Genomic DNA, 27,284 nt, shown 5'->3' with positions numbered 1-27,284 from the left:
AGTACTGCCTCCTTCCTTCTGCTTAGGATTGCCATCTTTTCCACGGATCAAAAAAAAATGGACATCAGGGCTTGTTAAACGGCACCCAGACACAGAAGCTGAAACCCAGACTGTCTAGGAGAAAACCAGATGGGTGGCAACCCTACCCTGCTTCGTCTCAAGCAGCAACTTGCAGGGCTTGCTACCTGAAGTCCTTCCTTTCTCCCAGGAAGAGATCCAAGACCTCCTGTCCCTGGGCAGGCCTCTGTCTGCCTTGTGACTCTCTCCTCTGTCTTGCGTGCCTTCATGAAGTCCCTCTTATCTATACTCCAGAGGCACATGACCCACCTGTCACATGGCAATCTTCATTCTCCACCTGGGGAGGCAAGTTAAGGGGACTGGGCCGATCTCCCTATAAAGAGGCCCGCCACCCTGTGACATGTACCAAGAGTGGAGGATATGTGGACAACCTATCATAAAGAACCACATTTACTGTGAGTATGTAACTTTTTCTTCCTCTATGAGCCACTGTCATGGCAAAAGCTAGATACTCCAGTGCTGGAAATGACCCATCCCTGAACAAAGACCAGTACAGTGAGACAAATGAGCTAGCAGGTCTGTAAAAAGTGGCATACAAAAACCTCAGGAAATATCAACAATTTAAATAGAATGGTCATTATTTTTTATGTTTATAATATCACCATGTAATTCAATAGAATTACTGTTTATTAGGAGCTTGTGCTGTTACAATTATTGATCCCCATTCATTAGCGATCTTTATTTCCTGTACTCTAAGGCTTCTTTCCTTCTTCACTATCTACTACTTTCATTTGAACATTTTCTCCGCTTTATATTCTTTTTGTTATTTGAAATTATTTTAACATAAAGAAACTGCTTTGTTTTCTCCCTAGGTTCTTTTTCCTGATGGAACGGTGATCAAGAGTCCCGATTCTGGCCCTGTTCTAGCACCATCTCCTGCAGTTAGTAAACGATCATCCATTGCTGAGAACAGCCTACAGACCCAACCATTGCCTTCTACTGAGATCAGCATGAAAAAAGGTAGCATTTTCAGTGTTAATCTCCAAATGCTTCAGCTGAAATTACGGCATTTTAGCAAGGTCAGACCCAGCAGAAAAAGTTTTTCTGTAGCCTGAAAGTTCTGCCAGTGTTGAGAATATGCCATTTTACCTGCACTTTAGTGTTGCAGTACGTCTCAAGTTTGTCACCTTTATAAGCATTAACATCTCCTCTTTCTCTCCAGCCCTTTCTTTTTCTTCAAATGTGGAAGAAAACACACAAATGAAAATATATATATGAGTTCACCTAGCAGAGTGACCCAATACAAAGTCTGTTAAAGTAAATCCTCAGACCTTTGGTAATACCAAATCCCCGAGATCTTATTCACCTTTTACTCTGTCCTTATTCAGGGACACTCCTATTGAAGTCAATGGGTATTTGGCTAAGTAAGAGCTGAGTAACAACTGAGTAGGGACCTCAGAGTACAGCTCAAAATAATTACCCATAATCATAACATTAACTTGTACTTTATTGGGGCCCTTATCTCATGAATAGAAATTTCTGACTGAGCTCATCATCAGTAAAAACCTGTAGAAAATCAACTCTGATTTCATCCTGCAGAGACAGAGAGAAGGCAAGTGAGACCACATTTCAGGATTTCTTGGCCTCAGTTGGGCCTCCAGCCTCACTTTACACATTACAGCAAGCTGTGGTTTTTATTTTGCAATGTCCTGTTTCGATATTCCAGGAAAGTTTATAGTTTACTGACACATCTTTTGAAGTTCTGTACTACATATTACACTGACCTAACCCATAGGTGTTTGTTTCTGTTCTTACAGGAAAGGGTGGCCACAAGGGTAGCACAGCACCAGGAGCCAAGTATGAGTTGCCTGATTCTGCTGTTCAGGAACCCCTGCCTACTCTGCTACAACACATAGACAACCAGATAGGCACCTGGATAACAACCACCCCATCAGGCATTCAAGTGGGCACTAAGGGAGCAAACAGAATGGATCTGAAGCCACTGTTAACTTATCAGGCAACTGACCCAGTTAATGGAATGGTACTGCTATTCTAATATCATAGTTCTATCCTACTGAGTTTAAAGATCTGGCTGATAGCATTTGCTCATTGGATGTTTCCTTAGATCTCTAATATTATACTCTTAAAGATACGAAGGTATTAGATTCGGAAAAACCTCTGAACTTTCAAACCACTGAGCTATATAAAATTGTGTTGTTTAGCTTTGTCAAATGTGCAGTGTCTTATCTTATCTATCTAATGTATTGATACTGCTGTCACAGTGGTATCTGAGAGCTAGTGGAAACCAGTATTCTTTTACCTTTCCAGGTTATGATAATGCGAGAAGACAAGGTGCTAATGATTCAGAAAAAGGATGATACCAAGATAGTGGATCATGCTGATGGTACTAGAATCACCACATTTTATCAAGATTATGAGGAACCTTTTGTATCTGAGGATAATGAAGAAATAGGTAAAAACAAAAAGGGAGCAATTCCCACTCCTGTGTCTTGTAAAACTGTGATCTTTCAACATAAACAATAAATTTTCCAACCGTGTTATATGTATAGCCTACACAACAAATCTGATATCTCAGTTGTCTAGGATGAGCTTCTTTGGAGAACTTTCTTTCTTCAGGAGTTGTTATAATACACTTCACTGTGGCAAAGAAAGGTAACAAGCAGGTCTTTCATCCATCCATCCATCAAGGTACTTATTTGACCCTTATCACTGTAGTAGTAGCTGCATACTTCTCATTATTTAAAAAAAAAATCCCCCTCTTTCTTTCCTGTCACCAACAAGCATACTGAGGGTGTTTGATTTTTAAATTACTGAATCTGTGAGAATGTCAATACTATTGTGAGAAAGCCTAGGTGCAAAGAGGTGCATTTTACATTTGTCTTTGAATGCAGTGAGGCTAATGGTCATTCGTATTCCTTCTGGCAGTATGTCCCTTTGGTCCAGTTGCTGTGCAGGTTCTGTCTCTCAGGGTCAGATGCCAACTCCTATTGGTTGACAGTGACATTGTTCTAGTGGAATGTAGTGGGAGGTTCTGGTCATGAAGGGAGAGATGGTTACTCAGGTAGGACTATGTAGGACTTTGAACTGGATTCTGTATTCAAATGGAAGCCAGTCCAGAGAATAGCATACCAGGATGGTGTGTTCCCTGTGACCTGTGTTGCTGAACAGATGGGCTGATACATTTCCTCACAGCATGGGGCTTCCTTCCCAGATATAAAGAATTTCCATAGTACAGCCTACATGTTACAAATGCATGGATTATTGTGGCTAGGTCTACATTTGATAGACTACACATAATCTTCTGACAAGCCGTATATGGTAGTGAGGATTTTCTGCTATGGTAGCTACTTGGATTTCCAAATACAGTGCAGAGTCTAAGAGAATCCCAAACCTACAGATTGCTTTGAGAATATAAGAGCAGGTGCCTTCAATTAAAGGAATTTTTATGCAGAAGAGTTCAACAAGGTGCCCTGTGCAAGAGCTGAAGGACCAACCCTATTAGAGATAAAGAAACTGAGACACAGATTTTCCCACAGTTCATGTCCTCCTGTTTGGTGTGGCTAACCTGTGTTCATTCTTAGGTGAATCCCCACAAACCATCAGAAGGAAAGTAAAATGCATACGAGTAGAGAATCCTGACTTTGCTACGGTTATAACAAACTGTGAAGACAGCACCTGTTGTACCATCTTTGGAGATGGGACATCTATTATAGCAAAGCCACAGGGAACGTATCAGGTGAGCATTAGTCTAAGATTATAATAGTGTAATGTATGTGTTTATGTGTTCTGAACTTCTCATTCCTGCCTTTGTCTCCTCTTACCCTAGCTATCATAACTCCCTTTCTATGGCCTTTCCACATCCTGTCCGGATTCCAACTGTGCAGAATGTGGCCACTCCACCTATACTCAAACTCCACAACTCTGTGGATTCCCATTTACTTCAGAAACCAATTCAAAATTGCTCTCATATTAAAAATGTTAATGTTTAAAATATTGCACAGACTAACATCTGCCTACGTTGTGGGCTTTGTCTTTCTCTGTTTCCCTCTCCACTCCCTCCAAACAGGATAATTAAATATTAAAGGTGTGGATTGGATTTTTCTTCCTGAATTCAACAGTTGCTCATTTTCATATTGCTTCTAAACTCAGGAGTCAACCATTGGCAGCTGAACCTCCTCTCCTCTTGTTATGCAGGTGTTACCCTCCAGTACCGGCTGCCTTTTCATTGATGACGATTGTTCAGCAGTTTATTCCCATGAGATTTTCAATAAAACTCAGCTTCTCTGCAAGCGTGAGGAGAAACGAGCAGGGAGATACGTTATGAAACACACCTCCAATGTTATCTGTGAGGTGCTGGATCCTGAAGGAAACCTTTTCAAGGTAAAATACAAAGAAAGAAGTGAGAGCTTGTATTTTGTGTTAAGTATTTATTTATTTATCCACTTTGTAAATGGAGAGCTTTGTAGCCCTGTAGTATTAATACTGTGGGTGGGCAGCTTAGCCAACCAAATGTCACAGCAGCCGGGCACTGGATATGGTACCTCAGAATAGAGTGGACTTCAGTCTGGAAGTGACTTTTGGAGCTCCTCCACCTTTAGAGGTAAGTAAGAAGTGTCACACAAAATGAGACCCTTGGTGTGCAGTTGCATCACATCTGTAAAGTTACACTGATTAATGTGCCTTGTTGCACTAATCTAGGCAAAGGAAGTAGCTATAAGAGTCGGGATCTGAAGAGGGGAAAGGATACTGATCATTTTCTTACAAAACCCCACCAAAAAATTTAACCCTAAACTACTCAGTAAAGCAAAACTAGATGTAAAAGGTATGATTCAGTCTCTAGAGTCACACTGCTTTGTGTTGTGGTCCTTTCTGATCTTAAAAGCTAGATGGGTTTGAGCTATTAGTTAGTACTGGGACGTAAGTCCATGAAGCAGCATCTAGGGGGTAGGAAGTCACGTTGGTTACTAATCAGGAGGTATTTTTTTCTGATTCAGTATTGTGCTCCCAGTGTGGTGCTAAGTGGTGGTGTGTTTCTACATGTAATCTCTTTCTTACCATAACTTCTTTATAGTTAGGTTTGCAACCAGCTTTCATTTTTCCAGCTTCCTTTGCTAGCTTAATTCAGCCTTGTGAAAGGGAACACTCACTGCCAGTGCCGCCTAGGGCTCAGGCAGGGATGTGGGAGGTTGTCTTACTCCCAGGTGTTCTACTTTCCTACTACAGCTCTGCCTGTGGTGATCTGTCCTCTCCATGACACAGCCCTCCAGCCAGGTCACACTTTCAAGTACATATAAAGAGTCTGATTATGGGACAGTCTTCAGAACTCAGCAGGGGATTTAGGGCTTTCCCCTTGGGTCAGGGTCATGTGGTCCAGACCTTCATACTTTCAGGGTCTCCCTACAACTAGGTTCCCCACCTAGGGTTGTCCCTCTTTAGGGGTTGGTAGGGAGCTCAGGCCCACCCTCACCACTGGGCTGTGGTCCAGGGCTCAATGGTACACGGCTAAGTCCTGCACCTTGGAAGACTATATGGCTTACTCCCTGGATCACTTCCTGCCGGTCCCCTCTCTTCCCCCAGGGTAAAGTAAATAACTTAAACACAAAGATACAGTCTCGACCTTCATAGAGTCACTGGTCCCTTCTTTGTAGACTTGGTCAGGTCTCTGTAGTCAGCCTCAGACAGCAAGAATTCCTGTGATGCTTCTTCCCAGGAGCTCAGAATGCAGGTCAACTCACATCCACTATCTGTGTCCCACTGAGCTACTCTGCTCCCCTTTTTAAGCTCCTCCTCCAGCCTGTGCAGGCTTTGCAGGTGCTGTGGGGTGGGGCTGCCTGACTCAAGAGTGGTACTTTAACCCCTTCCTTTCCAGTGTAAGGTTTGTGCACTCCATCACAATCACCCATGGGTATATGCATTATGATACAATCTTTAATTACATGATCACATACTGTTTTTTTTCACAGGGCCCCAGGGTCATTCAATGCACAAGTTGGACAGTGCTCACTAAATGAGCAGCAATGCAATAATTTGTTTTATTTTCATAGTTCAATGTATGGGCCCAGCCCTTATTTACTGCATGCTATTCAAACCTTGCTCTGAAGACAGAATTTTTAATTTCCTCTTGGGCTTTTCTATGGCACTTATCACTGTTGTAGCTAATATTTCACAAACATTAATTAATTTAACTTCACAACATCCCTGTGAGATGAGGTGGTATTAGTCCCATTTTACAGATGATAAATTGAGGTACAGAAAGATTAAGGTCAAAAGTTTCCACTAATTTTGTGTATCCAATCTAAGACACCTATGACCTGATTTCTCAGAGTATTTAGCATTATGTAGCATTTTACATGTTCAAAACACAGCTTCAGTTGACTTTACTTGCAGCCATGAATGCTCAGCACTTTTTCAGAACAGACCCCAAGGTTTCAAGTTGGGCACCCAGAAAATGAAAAATTAGTGATCACTTGTGACTCCAGCATCACACAGGCAGAGGCAGGTATAGAATACAGTTCTATAGAATACAGCATCATCAACTGCCAGAACCATGAGACCTTCTCCTCTCTTCCTGCAATCTCCTGCTTCATTCACAACATATCTTCAGATTTGTACAACAAATGATGTGTAGCATTTCCACAGACAACAACCTCCTTCATTTTGCACAATCCTGATTCACCTCAGAGTAGGTCTATCCTGTGCACTGAATGAGTCAGAGGTCATGTGGAAAAAATAATATGTGGTCATATAATTAAAGACTGTGTCATAATGTAAGGGGCAAGGGGCAAATCAAGATTGCACAGGCAACCTTAATTCTGGCATTTCCTGACTTTGGAGTGCTTGACTTTGCAACCTTAATAATGTATGTTTATGTAGTTTTTTGAGTGTGATTTCCTAGTTTTTAAAAAAAGCGAATAGAAAATCAGAAATTCTGTTATGTGGCATCATATTGATACCCATGTTCATCATGTAGCCTTTTATTTTATTTAAAGTGAATTTACTGATTACACTACCATGAGTTCAGCTCCAGTTGCTACAGTTTTAGATACAACAGAGTGAAATTGTCTCTGGTGCTCTTCTCAAATGTGGAGGTTCTAGGAACACACGAAGTCCATGGACAATGACCACAGACACAATCAGAAGTACAAAGTCTTATCTGTACTACAAGTTTTATTAAAGCAATAAGTAAAGTTACAATTACCCATGCATATAGATATCCTGCAAAAACCTATGCAATAATTATAACTGTATTTGTAATCATATCCTCAAAGATATTCTTGGGTCTGATGGACCACTCTATAGACGATAATTGCAAGAGGGATAGTTCCTGCTGGGGTTCTTGTGGGGTCATCCCTTGAGTCTTCCCACTTTTACCCAACCAGGCAACACTCTTTTGTATTGTAATTCTGGCCACACTTAACACCTTATACATATGCATGAAGGTGTTAGTTAGCCGCCTTTCCCATATCTGTACTTTCACACCCCATGAATATTGGTGTGCCCTGTTTTTCATAGGTTGTTTGTAGTTCCTCTTATTCTCATTAGCATTTATGCATGACCTGTATCCTGCAGTCAGGACAGACATTTAAATATGTTACAATCCGGTGTCTCATGGTCTCAGACAATATATTTGCAGTTTATTGCAATCCATTTTTCTGTAACCTCACCTATTGGCACATCTTATGCAGTAACCCTGTGACCTTACGAGCATAGGGTTATTCCTAGGTCATTCACTCATGTCAAACATTCTTAAACCTATGGCCTAGTATGGCTAAGCTAAAATCTTACAGGTCTCAGGCTGTAGGCCTTGTATTTGAGCCATGCTTTACTTATATACCTAATGCACACTCATCATTCCTAAATACTTATCAGTCCTATACTTCTATAATCCTACAACTTAAATCTATTTTGCAAGCATTGATTATATGGGAAATAGCATATGAGTTGACCATGACATCACATGGTACAATGATAAAAAAATGAACTAATTAGCTACAATCAGTAGGGTTGGAACTTTTAGATCCACCACACACAGACCTTAGCTACTTACTTGAGCAAAGGAGTAATTGATAATAGTAGTACGTTGTCATCCTCTCTGTGGGCCAACATTGGAAGGCGTGGGACACAGACTTTGCCAGTGGATTTCACAGAGGTTTGCTGACAGTAGAGGAATGATGAAACTCTAGAATCTAGAGCTCCATTCCAGGCTCTCAAGGGGAGTCTTCTCTAGTGGACACAGACTCTTTTGCCCATTCTCCCCAAGCTTGACTCCTTCTGCTCCATCCTTTCCAATGACCTATCTATTCCCCACCCCTAATTTGTTGTCTCTGTCCTGTATTCCTTGCCTAACCTGTTCCGGTCACCATTCTTCAGACTTTCCAGCCCAGTCCCAGTCTCCTTACACCACCAGTCCTAGTTTCAAACACTGGACTCACTGTCTGAATCCCAGTCTCCCCTCCACCCTTCCAAGCTCTCCCATCCCGCATCCAGTCTCAAACTGCTTACCCAGCCACTCACAGTTCCTCATCCAATATATCTCTCCCCTCCTCCCCCCACTGTCTTCCAGTACCAATCTCCCTCCCCGGACTCATAATCCAATGTCAATCCCTCCCCTTACCCACTTCCCAGCTTCTTGCCCCAGTCTCCACCCTCACTGGCTCCTAGTCCTAGTCTCTTTGTCCAGCCAGTCCCAGTTCTTCCCTTACTCCATGTTGATAGATGTTTGGCTGCATGTGTGTGTTCTTTCTGTGTGCTGTACTGACTCTGGCCAGATAGCCCTTACAGCAGGCTCCAATCGAACGGCCCAATAAATGCACAGACTCGGTTCATAGTGAAGGCATTTGGTCAGGTTTATTGTCAGCGAAGCACAGTCCTAATGTTCTGGCTCAATGGTTAAAGGTATACTCACACATGTATGCCCGTTGCAATGGACTAGCTCAGTTAATAGCAGTACTTTCCATTATCCCCTAGGGCAATCAAAAACAATCCCTCTGAGATATCTTTTTATACATTGATACAAACAAGTTACGCGCTGCCCCTCTGACGTAGTTAGTTGGCACCCTCTGACATAGCCAATTACTACCCAGCCCCTTGTACATCTCTAACCTTATCTTTAGAATGGGTCAGCATGTTCCTGTTATCTTTAAGGAATGTGTTGGTATTGAGGTGTTCTGGTACCAACCTTCTGGAATGCGTTTGCGTGAGTACTCTGTGCCTAGCTCCTCTTAGGAATATGTGTTTTTGCAATATCAGCCCAGTTCTTGCCAGATTCTATGAGAAGGGCCTGCCTCTAGCTCACAGCCTGATTTTGCTTTATATTAGCAAAGTTTTGACCACTACGTTAGCCCAGGCCTCAGGCCTCATACCAGGGCTCAGATACAAGGGCTTATGTTTCAGGCCCTCTTTCTACTACACACCATAGCTCTTTGTCACATCTGTCTCCCCTCCCCACTGCCCTTGTTTCCCCTCACCCCACTGGTATCTAGTCCCAGTCTCCTTGTCCAGGCATTCCTATTCTCACCACCACCACCACCCAGCACTGTGTCTGATATTTGTGTTCCTCACCAATCAACAAACTTCCAGTCTTCCCCCATTTCCCTCAGAATCTCCCAGTCACAGTCTCCTGTCTCAGCCAGTTATAGTCCCCATTTCTCCCTACCTCCAGTCCCAGTCTCACCAAACTCTTTGTCCCAATCTACTCCTTTCCCACCCCATGGGCTGGCTTTTGTCCCTTTGTATTTGAATCAGATGGACTAGTCCTTCGATGCTTGGGTGCCAGAAGGGTCACCGGGAGTCGAGCTCATCAGGAATTTTTCAATAAAACAGTTTTTTGCCAGAAAATGGTGATTCATCAAAACTGAAATGTTTTGCAAAAACTTTACAAAAGTAAATTCTGCACTGAAACAGAACAAATGTTGAAACCTGGAAAATTTTCATGAAACAGAATTCTTATTTTCCAGCCAGCCTTAACTGAGACCATAAGAGAGACAAGGCTCCTTGCTTTCTATTCTGGTGCTTGGCCCCACCACAGCTCAGAACAGCCATTATAGAAAAATTCTGGCTTCACCCTTGTAACCCTGGGCTGGAGTATGCTCGAACACTCTGTGAGGACAGCACACGCACAGTCTCATCAGAACTAGGAACTGTGAGGGGATGGAGCATGCTCAGAGTGGATGAAATCTTCAGAGATTTTAGCCGCTAAAATCGAAGAAGTCTCTCATGAGCATGTGCAAATTATGATTTTTTCAAAGGCTTTTAAGTTGGCCAGATTTGGGCAGACATTCGTGGAGACAGCAAAAGACACATTCCAGAAACAAAGGCTTTCCCTCTTCCAAATTTCAAGTCCCCAATGCAAAACATGAGGATGTAAGAGCTATTCAGAGAAAAGATCATTGGAAATTTTAAATTTAGACAAAACAGTTAAAGGCTGGCAAAGTTATATAAGCAACTGAAAACAGGGCCTTATTACAGGAAGTGTTGGGTAACCTTAATAATAGGTGATGAAACCTACAACTACATATAAAAAGCTACATTAAAAAAATCATAAGGTTGCAAAGTCAACCATTCAAAAGCCGGGAAATGGAAGAATTGAGGTTACTTGTGCAACCATAATCCAGGTCCCTTATGTATGTGTGCTGGGATATAGTCTTGCCCAGCATCACATCAGAAGTCTGTGGCAAAGTCTGGAATAGAATCCAGATTTCCTGGAGTCCATGCCAGCACCTGAACCCCAAGAGAATATCCTTTTACTTCTTGCAACTTTCTGATTCATTCACTGTCAATCTGGTGCACTAAATGAGGCCTGTAAAGCAGTCTCTCATGACATGATCATATATTACCATTTGAATTAAAGAAATAATTAGTAGTAATAATAGGGTGTTGTTCTGTATGTGAATAAGCTACAAAAGGGGGACACAAAACACATTTTGCTTACACGAGTTATTTGGTAGTCAGAGGGGAATGTTGGGAATAAGGGATCCTGATCCTATTCCTTGCTTTGGAAGGAAGTGTGGTCTGACAGTTACAGAGAGTATAGCTCAGTACCTAGAGCCGGCCCATTCGTTCTGAAAGGTAGTGTGGCTAAAGGGATAAGCCTTGGGTCTTTACCATATTAGAAACAGGGTTCTACTCTCAGTTCTAGCAGTGATCTTTTGCAACCACTCAGGTTTAAGCAGGTTCATGAGCCCTTGTCCAATAACAAGAGCTGGGAATTGCAAAGAATTATTAACACCAATCAATAGATGATCATTTGGCTCCCCCTCCAGCACACCTTCCCTAGGCCAAAGAGGTTTGCTGCTGCTGAACCAGTGTGTGACTACCGTGTAGGAAGTTGAGTGGAGCCTAGGAGCATACTCCTAGTATGCTGAAAAGCATGCTTTCCCATACTGAAAAGCACGCTGCAGCCACTTGCATACTGGGATAGCTACCACAATGCACTGCTCTTTGTGGCGTTGCACGGGCTGCTAATGTGACCATGCCAGTGCACTTGCAGCTGACAGTGTAAACACACAGCAGTGTTTTCCCTGCTGCAGTCTCTGAAGGCTGGTTTAACTCCCAGCGCTCTACATCTGCAAGTGTAGCCAAGCCCTCAGTTTATTTGGCATGTAGCAGCTTTGTAGGTCTGGAGAATAATCAGTGCAGACAGAGTTTTTAGAGATTGTAGCAGCAAGCCTACAGAAAGCTGTACCAAGCATATGCAAATGGAAATTGTCAGAAGCTTGTAACTCAGACAAATCTAGAAAGATTTTCCTAGGGACAAAAAAAGGCACCCCTCTGACTTCTGAAATATCCCCCAGTCAAATTTCAAGTTTTTGCTCCAAAGCATGGAGGTGCAAGAGCTCGTCAAAGAACTCATTGGGAAAATGTTTTACCATTGACAAAAATACCTATTTTTCATTAACCTCATTCCCAGAAACAGCTGAGCCATCTTTGCTGAAACTATCCAAATCCTTTAGCCTCAGGAAGAAAACTAGAATGGAAAATTTAAGCTCAAACAGTCTGGCAAAGTTATAAGTAATTGAAAACTATAGACAGTACTACAAGCTTCATGTATAATAGTAATAAACTATGGACAAGCTGAGGAAGCTGTTCCACAGTGAATATATATATATCCACTCACAGAGAGAGAGACCAAGGACCAGATTTGTAATGGTATTAAGCACCTAGTGGGATTTGCAGAAGTACCTAGGCATCAAGATCTCTTTGAAATCAATAGGTCCTAGGCACACAGCTGGTTTAGAAAATAGCCAAGATGTATTGGATTTTAACAGTTTTTTCAGTTGTTTCATACCTACAAGACCTTTCTACAGTGATCAACCAAGGTAATTTACCATCCCCCGGAATGCATCACAATTCTGTAATTCTTTGGTGCATTCAATTCTCAAATTGCTTTTACTTCCTCAGGGCTAGGACTGATTCCATCTTTGTTTATTGTGTGTCCCAAAGTGGTGTTGGTGGAAAATGCACTTTTCCTTGTTTAGCTTCAGTCCAGGCTGACTGATTAGGGTTAGGACTTCGTTGGGAGCTTTTTTATGTTCTTCCATCAAAGACCTATATATCAGAATATTACCCATGAAAGCTACAACTCCATTTCTGTTCATTAACAGTTCTGTCATCTTTCTTTGGAAAATTTCAGGTGCACTGGTAATCCCAAAAGGTAATCTTTGAAAGCAAAATCTCCCAATGGTTTTGATAAATGTAATCAGTTTAGCACTCTCTTTGGCTAAAGGAATTTGCCAGAATCTGTTTGAGGCATCCAGCCTGAAGAATACTATAGCTCCTTTCACTTTGGGGGGGGGAGTCATTAAGTGTTGGGATGCATTTTTCTCTCACAACTGCTTCATTAAGTCTTTTAAGATCCACATATATTCTTATTTTTCCATTTTTCTTTATAATCAGTGTCGCTGGGGCACACCAGACTATTGGCTCAGAGATTTTCTCAATGCCAATCTATTACATTCTCTCTAATTCAGTTTCTACTTTATGAAGCAATGGCATAGAAATCCTGCAAGATGTATGTATACTGTATGGTTCGGTGTTGTCTCAAGGTTATTTGTACCACATCTCCTTTCAGAAGTCCAGTGTCACCAAATATTCTGTTGAATTCTTCCACCTTTCTTACTAGGCCCATGGTGGCTGCCACACTGCAGCTGAGAGGGTCATTGTCTTTGATCCTTTGATCATATACACTCTGAATGCAAAGCTTTTCTCTGTGTAAGTTGTTTCTGTGGTGAACTGGCTCATGCAGTTCAGAATATCTCCAGGGTTAGTAAAGTCTGTGTCCGGTGATTTCAGTGCTGAAGCGGTCAAAGATGATTATAAGTCGCTTCTGAGATGACTGTGACATCTATTCTGAATGAATTTTAAAGTCAGTAGTCTTGCCATGAATATTCAGTTTCATTCTCCAGACTGGCTCTGTATCATCACCATATGACAGATCCCAGAAATAATGGCTCTTGATTGTCTGTAATATTAGTCAATTCCCTGACTGCCTTGGTATGGCAAACAGCTGCAGAATGTCTATATTTTGTGCATTTATTACACCTTGCACCTGTGGCTGGCCATGCATCATCTCTTGGGCTACGAATTTTTCCATGTCTTCTGCATTTAGGCTGAAAAGCTTTATTGTTTGCCTGGATTATGTCCCTTTTAGGCTTAGGGATCTTATGGTAATTACTTGTAGAACTCAAGCTGCATATTTTAACAGCTTCTGAACTAGTTTCTTGTTTTTCAGATGTGGCAAATTGCTCTAGGTTTTGCTGTTTCACCAGCTGAAATTGCTTTGCTATTTGAATAGCAGTGTATAAAGTTAAGCCTGTTCAGAATTGTAGTTTCTGTGAAAGATTTTTATGTGTTAATCCAGTAACCAGCCTGTCTCTATTTTCATTTTTGTAGTCCTGAAATCAGTTTTCAACCAATGCATACATAGCTCTTATAAAACATTCAAAATTCTCTCCAGGTTCTTGAATTCTCTGGTAAAAACCTGCATTTCATAAACCACATTTCTCTGAATATAAAGTATGAATCAAACATAACCAGAAACCTTGCATAGTTTTCTTTTTGACTCTCTTCAGTAAAGGTAAAAGATTTAAAGATATTCTCTGCCTGCTTCCCCCTAGCATAAATTAAAGAACATACGTGAATGTCTCCAGTTTCCATGTGAAGTTTGGTTGCAATGCAAAATCTTGCAAAATACTTTGTCCATTCTGAAGGTTTGTCAAAACTGAAGTTCTCTGGGGCATTAAAGAGTGGCATGGTGATGAGATCCATCCTACAACCTGTTTTTTCTTTGCTTTTTCTTTCCTTCTGTATTCAACCTTTGTTGCTTTGTTCCTTCTGTGTCTGTTCTCCTTTGGCACTAGTTTACTTCTGACACCATGTCATATACATCTTGTACACGGTAGATTGCAAGGCTGCTACTAGAAAGTCAGGCTTCTGTACCAGATATAGTCTAGCTACAGAGCCTCCTTCTCAGAGAGATACACCGTAAGATGTGTCTTCCATAAGATTCTTTAATGTACTGCCAGGTATGGCTGAGGTTAGTTTAAATAATAAGGTATGTTAAACACATTGCCACCTTGTGACTGAACAGTATAATAAAGTTTAGCATTGCATTACAGACCCAAAGGTGCCTAAGTTCCCTCCGATGGGCAAGTGCAAAGCCACCTAAATACTGATGCTGCCCCACAACTAATGAGCTTCTCTGAGCCTTCATTCATACCTAAACCCAGTGGGATTCTCAAACTAGTTGTTCCCCTGCCTAACTCACCTGTGGGTCCCAATTCAATGGGCATGTTCAGAGCACACCTAACTTGTACAAAAGAAAGTGGAGGGGGGGTGCGAACATGCAGTAGCCCACTGGGTAGGGATCTCACCTGGAAAGTGAGAAACCTGTTTTCAAATTTCTGTTCTGCCTGCTTTGGAGTTGGAACTTGAACAGAGGTCTCCCATATCTCTGCTACTGTAAGTGCATTGGACTGTAGAGTCAACATCTTGCTTTTTCTCACTTTCTGACCTAGTGAATATTTAATTATTTATAAAAAGTGGAACAGCTTCAAGAAGAGAGATTGCGAGAAATGCATGCCAGAATATGCTATAGGCTGGTGAATAGGACCCTCATCTAGAATGTGGGAGACCTGCTCCAAAGTAGGCAGAGCAGAGATTTGAAAACAGAGTTATAAGGGGATGGGTCTCTCTTTCTCAAAAAGGCTGACCTGGCTTAGGCACCTCCAGGAGAGGGTTCATGGCTGCGAATCCTGAGTAGAGTTAGGCATCAAAGTACCTCTGTGGATTAGGGCCCTCAGCCCCTTCCTGCACCCCGCATGTTAGTTGTGGCTAACTTAGGTAGCTCCTCTTTCAGTTTCTGCAAATCACTTTCTTAGGCACCTAACTCTCTATACAATGCAGGGGTTGTTTAAGTTAGGAGAAATTGATGATAGATTCAGGTATTTCTTTGATGCAATCCTCTTTATTTAGAAAAATGTACACAAAGCACTTGTCAAGGTTCCTCCCCCACTCTGAATGCTAGGGTACAGATGTGGGGACCTGCATGAAAACCTCCTAAGCTTATCTTTACCAGCTTAGGTCAAAAACTTCCCCAAGGTACAAAATATTCCACCCTTTGTCCTTGGATTGGCCGCTACCACCACCAAACAAATACTGGTTACTGGGGAAGAGCTGTTTGGAAACGTCTTTCCCCCCAAAATACTTCCCAAAACCTTGCACCCCACTTCCTGGACAAGGTTTGGTAAAAAGCCTCACCAATTTGCATAGGTGACCACAGACCCAAACCCTTGGATCTGAGAACAATGAAAAAGCATTCAGTTTTCTTACAAGAAGACTTTTAATAGAAATAGGAGTAAATAGAAGTAAAGAAATCCCCTCTGTAAAATCAGGATGGTAGATACCTTACAGGGTAATTAGATTCAAAACATAGAGAATCCCTCTAGGCAAAAACTTAAGTTACAAAAAAGATACACAGACGGAAATAGTTATTCTGTTCAGCACAATTCTTTTCTCAGCCATTTAAAGAAATCATTATCTAACACACACCTAGCTAGATTACTTACTAAAAGTTCTAAGACTCCATTCCTGGTCTATCCCCGGCAAAAGCAGCATATAGACAGACAGAGACCCTTTGTTTCTCTCCCTCCTCCCAGCTTTTGAAAGTATCTTGTCTCCTCATTGGTCATTTTGGTCAGGTGCCAGCGAGGTTACCTTTAGCTTCTTAACCCTTTACAGGTGAGAGGAGTTTCCCTCTGGCCAGGAGGGATTTTAAAGGGTTTTACCCTTCCCTTTATGTTTATGACAGCACTGTTTCTCTGAACACAGAGGAACATACACAGGGGGCAGTTTATTTGTTCACAGTTCCAGGTCTGTCAACACTCTGCCCAGAAAGCCCTTGACATTCTCTCAGGACCATACTAGTAGTGCTTTTCTTTCTGTGTCTTGCTTTCAAGCTGCTTGCTCTTGGCTTTCTTGGTGTTCTCTCTTCTCTGTCTCCCTGCATTCAGTCTAGTCTTTGGGCAGTGGTTTCCATTGTTTGAGCTATTACTAAACAAAGGTTTCAGAGTAGCAGCCATGTTAGTCTGCGTTCGCAAAAAGAAAAGGAGTACTTGTGGCACCTTAGAGACTAACAAATTTATTTGAGCATAAGCTTTCGTGAGCTACAGCTCACTTCATCGGATGCATTGAGCTGCATCTGATGAAGTGAGCTGTAGCTCACGAAAGCTTATGCTCAAATAAATTTGTTAGTCTCTAAGGTGCCACAAGTACTCCTTTTTTTTTTAACTAAACAAAGGGACATTTAATTGTTCTCTCAGTTAGCCTGAATGGAAAGTGGCTAGCACACCCATCAGCTTCACCAAATCTGAGGCTGCTTGTAGGTCAAAGACCCACCTGCTGGGAGTTACCCAACCTCCATCAAGGTATTTAATTAAAACCTAAATAGAAGTGGCCTGATTTTCAGTGAAGCTGAGCACCCCACAGCTGCCACTACCTTCAGTGGCTCAGCACCTCTGAATATGGAACCATACAAATGTTGATATCTAAATATGGATACACAAGCTTAACTTTACGTACCTAGTTTTGAAAACCTTGGACAGTATTTCTTACTTAACTATCTCACATTTACATGTATGTTTTAATTATTTAATAATTTAATTAAAATTCCTAATCATTATTATCATGGGGCTATCAGGAACTACATTTTGGAAAGTAGATGTCTACATTATGTTCACTATATATTTTCATGAAAATGCAAATAATACTCCTGGGGGAATTCTGCGCCACTGTGCATGTGCAGAATTTATGTCCCCTGCAAATTTCTTGGCTTCCCTGCAGAAAAATGACTTTCTGACAGGGTAGTATAGGGAAGTCACAAGAGCAGTCATGCACTATGTTTTGGGTGCACAGGGCAGCTGTCAGAGAGGTAAATCACTGTGGGGCAGGGGATAGGACTGGGGAAGACCTGGATGATGGCTCCTACCCTGCGCTGGGCTCAACTGCTAGTCCCAGCTGGGCTGGGGAGGATGGGACTTCCTTTTCCCCTGCACAGCATCAGGGACCAGGTCAGACCCACACCCAGATTTCTCCCCCAACTGCAGGAAGCTCTGTAGTCCCCCTCCCCCCCCGCCACACACACACACGTCCTGCACCCATTGCTCCTGAGCTGCAGGGGGAGGGATCCCTGTACAGGGAGCTGCTCACGCATCCGTGCAACCTGCATGCATCAGACCCCCTCATACCCAGACCCTCCCCGCCCCCGCACTCAGAACTCCCCCGATGAGCCCCACTACCCCTGCACCTGGTCCCCGCTGATGAGCCACCCACACCCGGACCCCACCCCACTGAGCCTCAACCAGCTGCACCTGGATCTTCACCCCACTGAGCCCCACTCCTTTAGCATCTGGACCCCCCACTGAGCCCTCAACCCTCCCTGCCTAGCTCTACACAGACATCTCCCCCCAACTGAGCCCCAACCACCTTCACCTGAACCCCCCCACAGAGTCCCATTACTGTAGCATCAAAAAAAACCCAACAAACTCCTGTGTATCCAGATCCTCCATGTAGCCGGATCTCCCAGATTGCCCCATACTTGGATCCCCCCCACACTAAGCCCCTCCACACTTGGATCCAGCCTTACTGAGCTTGCCTGCCCACACTTAGTGCACCTGGCACGGAGGGGCAGAGCCCTGGGGTGTTTCTGGGACAGGCCCAGTCCTTGTGCTGTGCCAAGGTTGGGTACAGCCTCACCACTGAGTCCATGTTCCAGGGGGAGCTGCACAGTGATCTTCAACCTCTGTGCAGCCAGTGGCCTTTGCTCCCCAAGGCCATGCTGGAGCCTCCACATTTATTTGACAAAGAAAATTTGCAGAATTTTAAAATATTATGCGCATCATTTTTATTTTTTTGGTGCAGAAAGCCCTCAGGAATAAAATAAATAATTGCATGAGTGTGTCAGTAATCATGTAAGTATGCAGTTTGCTGATTTGACCCGCAAATGTATACTTTGTATGCAGGTACCCATTTGTATGTGCAACTGCATATTGTAAAGGTGGAACTTAAACACTTTTCTTTGAAAATTTGGCCATAAATGTATACTTTAAAATCCCTGAGTATTACTTATGCATTGGCACTTAGGGTTAGGATTCTTGACATGGCATATTTAGCCAAAACATTTATTTTGTCTAGCTCTGCCACTCCTACTCCTATTACCCTGAACATTTAGCTACCCAGCACAAAACGATGACTTGGCTATAACTGTAATTGTGCTAGCTCACATCTGGACTTAGTAGCAAATTTCTGTTTTTAAAAGATTTCATAGCCCAAATGATTATGTGTGTTTTCCATCATAGGTCATGGCTGATGGCAGCACATCTGTCTTCATTCCCAGCATTGATTCTGATAGTGAGGAAGATGGATACTTAGTACCAATACCAAAAGAAGTTCATACTCCTGTCACATATGGTGAACATGCCCCCAGGTAAACCGAACATACCACACAGGGATTGGTTGTTCTATGGTATTTAACATCTTTATCCATGATCTGGAAGAAAACATAAAATCATCACTGGTAAAGTTTGCAGATGACACAAAAATTGGGGGAGTGCTAAATAATGAAGAGGACAGGTCACTGATTCAGAACGATCTAGATCGTTTGGCGAACTGTGCACAAGCAAACAGTATGTGTTTTAATACAGCTATATGTAAATGAGTACATCTAGGAACAAAAGAACGTAGGCCATATTTACAGGATGGGGGACTCTATCCTGGGAAGCAGTGACTCTGAAAAAGATTTGAGAGTGATAGATAATCAGCTGAAGATGAGATCCCAGTGTGATGCTGTGCCCAAAAGAGCTAATGCAATCCTGAGATGCATAAATAGGGGAATCTCGAGTAGGAGTAGAGAGGTTATTTTACCTCTATATTTGACACTGGTGCGACCCGTGCTGGACTGTGTATCCAGTTCTAGCGTCTTCAATTCAAGAAGGATGTTGATAAATTGGAGAGGGTTTAGAGAAGACCTATGAGAATGATTAAAGGATTCGATAACATACCTTATAGTGATAGACTGAAGGAGCTCAATCTGTTAAAAAAGGGAATGCGTGACTTAATTACAATCTAGTTTCAGAGTAGCAGCCATGTTAGTCTGTATTCGCAAAAAGAAAAGGAGTACTTGTGGCGCCTTAGAGACTAACAAATTTATTTGAGCATAAGCTTTCGTGAGCTACAGCTCACTTCATCAGATGCATGCAGTGGAAAAAAAAGTGGGGAGATTTTATATACACAGAGAACATGAAACAATGGGTGTTACCATACACACTGTAACGAGAGTGATCAGGTAAGGTGAGCTATTACCAGCAGGAGAGAAAAAAAACCTTTTGTAGTGATAGTCAAGGTGGGCCATTTCCAGCAGTTGACAAGACTGTGTGAGGAACAGTAGCAGGGCGGAGATAAACATGGGGAAATAGTTTTACTTTGTGTAATGACACATCCACTCCCAGTCTTTATTCAAGCCCAATGTAATGGTGTCCAGTTTGAAAATTAATTCCAATTCAGCAGTCTCTCGTTGGAGTCTGTTTCTGAAGTTTTTTTGTTGAAGAATTGCAACTTTTAGGTCTGTAATTGAGTGACCAGAGAGATTGAAGTGTTCTCCGACTGGTTTTTGAATGTTATAATTCCTGACATCTGATTTGTGTCCATTTATTCTTTTACAGTCTCTACGTCACTCTCGTTACAGTGTGTATGGTAACACCCATTGTTTCATGTTCTCTGTGTATATAAAATCTCCCCACTGTGTTTTCACTGCATGCATCTGATGAAGTGAGCTGTAGCTCACAAAAGCTTATGCTCAAATAAATTTGTTAGTCTCTAAGGTGCCACAAGTACTCTTTTTCTTTTTAATTACAGTCTGTAAGTCTGTACATGGGGAACAAATATTTAATAATGGGCTCTTCAGTCTAGCAGAGAAAAGTATAACCAAAGGCTAGAAGTTGATGCTGAACAAATTCTGAAGCTAGGAAATAAGGATTACATTTTTAATGGTGAGAGTTATTAATCAACGGAACAATTTACCAAGGGTCATAGTGGATTCTCCATTGCTGTCAATTGTTAAATCAAGATTGAATGTTGTTCTAAATCATATGCTCTAGGAATTATCTTGGGGACATGTTATGGACTGTACTGCACTGGAGGTCAGACTAGGTTATCATAATGGTCCCTTTTGGCCTTAGACTCTATGAATCTGTAGGCTCACATTTTCTTTATTCAGTAGCCTTTGTTTAGTTATTTGATACCACCATCTTGACCTTCCACTTTCTCATTATGCCATCACAATGTTCTTTCCTAGAAAAATGTGTGTGATTCTAATGTAAGCTGGAACTAATCAGATTTGTTTGGGTGATTGTTTAGGTTCTTCATTGTCTATGCTGATGGTTCAGGGACTGAACTCCTTCGGAATAGTGACATAGAAGAATACCTTGCTTTGGCATATGGTGATCCAGCTACTGCAGTCTTGCAGGAGCCAGTACAAGAATGTCCAGGTAGGGATATTTCATTTCCTTTTTGCCAACCCAGTTTAGAAATAATTAAAATAGTTGGAGCAGGACAATCAAAACTTTTATTTAGGTAGGAAAAATGAAAGTGCTCTTCCTCACTGTGCTCATACTCCAAATTTGCCACCCCGCCAGTCCCATAGTGGTGACTGCACTGCATCCTATTTCTGCCCAACTGTAACAGTGTATATGGGCTTCTTCTCCACAGAACATGAAAGTGGCAAGGAGTATGGAAGAAAGAACTTATAGAAAGACTGTGGGATGTAGTCAATCAACTAAATGACTGTTTGATTAAGGGGGAAGTTAACACATATTTGGTACACTTTTATCCTTTTATATACATGCAAATGGAAACAACTATTAAATACATCAATATTGGGAATTTATTTTGGGGTGAAGAAATCACCAAATGTCTCTTGTTAGTTTAACCATCCAACTGTATCTATGGAGTAAAATGATCACTATGAATGGTGGCTCTTTGCTATTTGGGAAGCCACCTCTATGCATTTGGTGTTAAGGACACTGAAAGATATAACTGGGACAGGAATTATTAATAGCATATGGGGCCTTCTACCTGTAGGTCCATGGAAGTAACTGAAAGTGATTACTCTCTGAAGGCTTGGAGTGGCTTGTGTGAAATGAATTACCAGGACTCAGTGCCAGTCCTTGTGAACAAGCTATGGGAAATGTCTGAAGGGGACAGACCTTCACTAAAGAAATAAATTGTAAACAAGCCATATAGAGAAACATATATAGTATCCCCTTAATGTGGAGAATATGATGACAAAATGACTGCTTTAAGTAGTACAATAACGGTGCAGTTCTCCCAATGGCTAATCTAGGGAGGAATTGAGAACAGCCATCACACTATTCTCTCTGTCAGGTTTTACACAATTTGAAGTGTTGCTTCTACCAGAAATAAATGGCTCCCCAGCAGATAAATTGAATAACATCAATAAAAGTGCCACTGGCATTGAAAAGAGGAAGAGGGAAAGAGAAAGGGGAACACATGAAAAGAACCAGGAGGGGAGAAGTGGGAAGTTCAGGAGGAATCCAGATTTACGATGCTTCTTCACACTTCAAACTTTTAGGGCCTTCCCACCACTAGCTTGGCTATTTTTGCTATATTGACAGTGGAGCTTTTCTGCTCTTATATTCATATGGAACATTGTATCATTGTGACAAAACATCTCATAGTGATGTAACTTTCTTCTGTAGTGTATGAGGCAGAATATAGGGCTCAGTGGATTTTTGGTCTGGTAGGAGAGGAAAACTTTAAGAAAGATCTGAAAACTGCATCACTCTTGAAGACTTGATAATTAAGATACCTGTAGGGTTTTTTTTTTAAAAGCTAGAGTTCATCAGAGAGTAGCAGTTCCAAGTAATTAATTACCTGAGGTCTGAAAGTGAAATGTAAAATAGGATCAGATGCAGCTCACAGCAATGCCTACACTGAATAGGTAAGTGTAGCCTCAGTAAGAAGTCCATATGCAGGCTCAAGATGGTGCAATGCTGTAGTTTTTTCATGGTCTGCAGCTCCTTACTCAATATGAGGTCATTTACACTGCACTCCATCATATGCAAATTAGATGTATCCCTGAGACTCCTGGCAAGTTGCAAATGCAATCTGTGGTTTGGCAAAGTTTTGGGTGATCCTAATCCAATATTTACCTATCTTGCAGTCACATTGTGATCCAGTCTTATCTCTAACCGTCAGTGGCACATTCTTGCATTCATTTCACAGCCTAGTAATAACATGCTTTACATTTACATACATTCTTTCATCTGAAGATTTCAAAACCCTTCATCAAATTCTCCATTCAATTTGGATGCAAAATTACTTTTATTTAAATGTCTTTGACCCAGGTGTTCTAAGTATTACTGTTCTCCGACCATTGACTGAAACTTCTCCCTGGGTAATGAAGAGAGAATCATCCAATATTGTTCCTCCTAGCCTCCAGTCCAGGAACTGGGATACATTTCCTCCATTTGAGGTATAAATCTTTCAAAACTCTTTTTTCTCCCTGTTTTGCTATTAGGCATTGATGTTACTCTATTATTAACTATTATATTTATTATTTGCACATAGCACTCGTAGATTGGATTCATAGATTATAAAGCCATAAGAAACCATTGTGATCTTGTGGTCTAACCTCTGCATAACACAGGATATCACTCTATCAATTTCTATTTGAGAATTTCCAAACACTTTATGTACTTAAATTAATTAAACCTCACAACATCTATGTGAGGTAAGTAAATATTATTATTCCCAATGTATAGATGGAAATCTGAAGCACAAAGATGTTAGCTGAGTTGACTAAGGTCACACATTGAGTCTAGCTCAGAGCCAGAAACAGAAACAGAACTTTAATTTCATCAGTCCCATGTTTTAGCCACAAAACCATGCTGTCTCTTTAAGACAATCCAGAGGGCATCCCCATCAGAAAATATTGATTAGATTAAATTAGGTTCAATTAGATTAGGATGGGTTAATGTAATAAGCATGCGACATGCAGGAATTCACTGTCCACTGACTTCACTGGTTACATTCATAATTAGATTAGGGTAGGGATCCAAACTTTGCACCTACTCCCATCTTTGTAAAGTAAAACTCTGAAATCCAAACACCACTGATCTTGAGGGATCCAAACTTCATGGCTTGGGACACGTTTCTACATTTCAGCATAACAGCTTGAGAGGATGCCATGTGAACTTGGTCATAACTATAGATCCTGGGCTGAGAAACACCCTAGCCTGAAATTCAGCCTCTGAGTTTATTTAGCCCAAGTTGCAATTCTTGCTTTGTGAGTAGGATGCATTTTCATGTAAGTATCTCTACAATCTTGCTTTCTGACTTGTTGAGAACCTTCCATGTCAGTATAATAAATAATCTCATGCTCGGTTTGCTCATTGTTGATTGTGTTCAGAGGAAGATTCCAGGTCCACCATTTGGCACGCATATTTGGAAAGGTCTGTGCATAGGATCCAAAGAGCTGACTGGCTCTCCAGCACCTGTACTGAAATGCCCTAATGTGCTACAGATCCGTCACCTGATCCAGTATGAGCCAGTCAGTGATGAGCTGAGACAGAAGCTGCAGCTGTCCCTCAAGGTAATGCAGGCATAGTAACTTCATTCTCTCAGTAAACAGAAATTTACTGACAAATCAAGTAGCGTATATTTCTCACACACCTCTGAGACGAGAGCTGTCAGTTACTTGGAATCCAATAATCCTTGTACAAATATAAATTTACATAAATATTTAATATTTTTATATAAATATTTTAATATATTTTAAAAAAATATATAAACGCCAGATAGGGAAGGGCGCTGACTTTGCGTAGTTTATTTCACAATAAAACTAAAGTGCCTTGTTTTCACTATTTCTTTTCCTCAGTATAGCTTACTCACATTAGTTATCCCAATTGTAAAACATTTTTTTTTTTAGCAGCAAAGACAAGGCTGTGTCAGGGCCGAGCCACATTGACACAAGGTGTGTTGTGAGAGAAGTTTTACTGCCGGTGCCTGTGCTGTACTTTTTTGGGGGATAAACAGTCTCTATGGCTGTCATTCAGACAATGCTTTCTACTAGGAAAAAATCACTTAAAGGAAACCACATAAAATTCATTTTAAAAAAAATCTTCCATCTATTATTAATAACAACATATATTGCCATTGACACAATGCTGAAAATCAAATAATTGTTTAGATTATTCCATAACTTTTCACATTTCACTCAGCTTCAGCAGCAGAACTACACTGGCCTGTTTCATTTTCATTTATACTCATGTTCTAGGTGCACAAATTGTTGTCATTTTTATTCACAATATCAAAGAGGAATGTGTGAATGCCAAAACAAACATTTTTAATTGGAATATTTTAAAATTCTATTCCTATTGGGGTTTTTTCATTCTTTAATTTGTTTTCCACTTACAAAATTTAAATTTTGGACCATGTGCCTATGAACACAGTGCAGCCCCTTTAACAAATAAAACAAAATCCTATACCCAGGGCCCCTTCTCACCCCAAATGTATGGGCTGAACTCCCCATCTCTGTTAATGAGACTCTTGCGTGCCTCTTGGTGTGAAAATAGACCTTATAGAATAGGTTAAATAATCTTAGAAAAGTTTACATTTCATGTGATCAGTTTTTATTTCAGATATTAATTAAAGGTGTCTTATGTCACAGATCTGGTTGAGCGCCCCCCGGACACTCACCAGACTGCTTTGAGGGGATCAGAAACACTGAATTCCACATGGCCTCAGCTTCCAAGGGCTGAGCACAGTTTAGGCTCTATCCCTGACTTTAAGACTCTTCAGGTGCAGACCTCATGTCTGATGCCTCTTGGCAGTGGGGGCCCCATAGTCCAATTACCTAGGCCCTGGAACTAATGCCATTCCCCCCAAGCCTCTGCAGCAGCTTTTGCATGTTCTGCAGAAGTCCCACCAAAGGTGTGAGCAATCGATTGTACAGTTTACCTCTTCAGGAGCATGCGATAGTGAAAGCCAGCAGACACATAGACAGACTTTGCACAGGATTCTAAAACACCATACTCTACTTAAGTAGCTCAAGAAATACACAGAGCTCCACACTGCTCTGGGCTTGGGTCGAGTCCTCTGGGGTATCTGGGATCCTTCTGCAGTTCATGGTTTCTCTTCAGAATCATGGTGCCTTCTCTAGGTCAGATAACTTTCCCTGCCCTTGGTTGGTCCCACAGTTAAACTGAACCCCCGTCTAAGAACGGCTGTCCATCTCTTCCTCTCTTCCAAAGCTTCCTGCTACAGTCTCAGTGAGACTCTTGTGTTTATATGTCCCCCTACCAACACCTGGTTCCTTTGTTCAGCTCCTGCTTTGGATTTTACACTTCCCCTCCTTTCAGAGGCCTTGGAGAGACTAGCTTCTCCTAACCTCAGCCAACCCATTGTCCAAAGAGAAAAGGAGTACTTGTGGCACCTTAGAGACTAACAAATTTATTTGAGCATAAGCTTTCGTGAGCTACAATGGGTACTCCTTTTCTTTTTGCGAATACAGACTAACACAGCTGCTACTCTGAAACCTAACATTGTCCAAAGGTGTTTCAACCTGAATAGGCAACCATTTAAGGTTTAATGGTTGTTGTCCCTGGTCTGGCACAGACATCAGCAAATGGTGGATTCCACCTCCACACAGAGGTGTTCCATGATTCAACAATTTTATAACAACAACTTCACAACATCAGCCAGAAATTACTAGTTGTGGATAGACCAGTTCCCCAAATTGTCCCACCTCATTACACTATGAACTGAGCTAATATAGAGTTTGAAGTCCCATTACCACATTCAATGTACGGAATAGGTGCCCTTAATCTCAGCAGTTAATCCAAGTTTTCTGAAGTGCAGACCATGGGTGAAAAGTGACCCATGGAGTTCTGAAATGCAACCTATTGGTTATCTTTATGAGTGAGGGGCAGCCCATCTATAGATTGACCTGAAAGATCCAGACTGCACCTTTAGTCTCCATGGGTCATGTCACAGTTACCAGGCTAACTGCACCTCTGACACCTCCTAGGTTCTCCAAGTGCAACCCCTCTCCATCTCAGGTTTCTAGTCATCACCTGTCTCTCAGAGTGGAATCACGCAATTCTCCCACTCTCAGTCTAGGCTCTGGGTTGCGGTCCCCTGTGTATCAATTCTGATTTACCTCAGCAAGTCTGATTTATGTCCATACCCTCTAAGGCAGTGACAGTGGTAAGCAGTGACCAACCAGCTTCCTTAAAACAAAGTATTTTTTATTTAAAACAAAAGCATTTCAGTGAAAACATTTAATTAAACAATAAAACAGACTGTATGCCTATCTAGCTTGTTTCTAAGACTTAGGAATCCCTAGTTTTGGGAAGTCCCGACTTCTTTAGACTCCTTCCACAGAGGCTTTCACGCTCTCCGTCAACCTGTCTCCCTAGAAACTCCATACTGACAAGTGGCAATGCCCCTTCATCCCCATGAGAAGCACTTTTTACTCTTTAGTGTTCCTCCGAGAATCGGGTTCCCAGGCTGAAAAACAAGTTTGCATCTTCCTTGGAGATAGGATCCTTGAAGCTAACAGCTTGGCTCATTGTCTTTCAAGTGCATGCTGGATTGTCATTATCTAGAACTGTTGTGTTGCTTTCTCATTTGCTCTTCCCAAAGCCCCCTGTTAAATTAAATCAGTGCGCTCA

The 27,284-nt window shown here is 41.6% G+C and overlaps 1 protein-coding gene across 5 annotated transcripts in view; it reads left to right on the top strand.

The window, feature by feature from the left end:
* The window catches only part of SPAG17 (sperm associated antigen 17), a 290,246-nt gene that overhangs the window by 224,011 nt on the left and 38,951 nt on the right, over positions 1-27,284 (top strand). For all 5 annotated transcript variants that reach the window (XM_043538771.1, XM_043538773.1, XM_043538772.1 and 2 more), the window contains exons 27-35: positions 891-1,038; positions 1,836-2,059; positions 2,347-2,491; positions 3,621-3,775; positions 4,234-4,419; positions 18,891-19,018; positions 20,947-21,077; positions 22,956-23,083; positions 24,020-24,202. In XM_043538771.1, coding sequence (XP_043394706.1) covers positions 891-1,038; positions 1,836-2,059; positions 2,347-2,491; positions 3,621-3,775; positions 4,234-4,419; positions 18,891-19,018; positions 20,947-21,077; positions 22,956-23,083; positions 24,020-24,202 — 1,428 coding nt within the window. The remainder of the gene's footprint in view (positions 1-890; positions 1,039-1,835; positions 2,060-2,346; positions 2,492-3,620; positions 3,776-4,233; positions 4,420-18,890; positions 19,019-20,946; positions 21,078-22,955; positions 23,084-24,019; positions 24,203-27,284) is intronic.

This window comes from Chelonia mydas, chromosome 1 (genome assembly GCF_015237465.2).
Source record: "Chelonia mydas isolate rCheMyd1 chromosome 1, rCheMyd1.pri.v2, whole genome shotgun sequence".
NCBI classification, from domain to species: Eukaryota; Metazoa; Chordata; order Testudines; family Cheloniidae; genus Chelonia; species Chelonia mydas.
The sequence above is the reverse complement of the archived record's forward strand: the minus strand, read 5'-3'. Positions and strand labels throughout refer to the sequence as shown.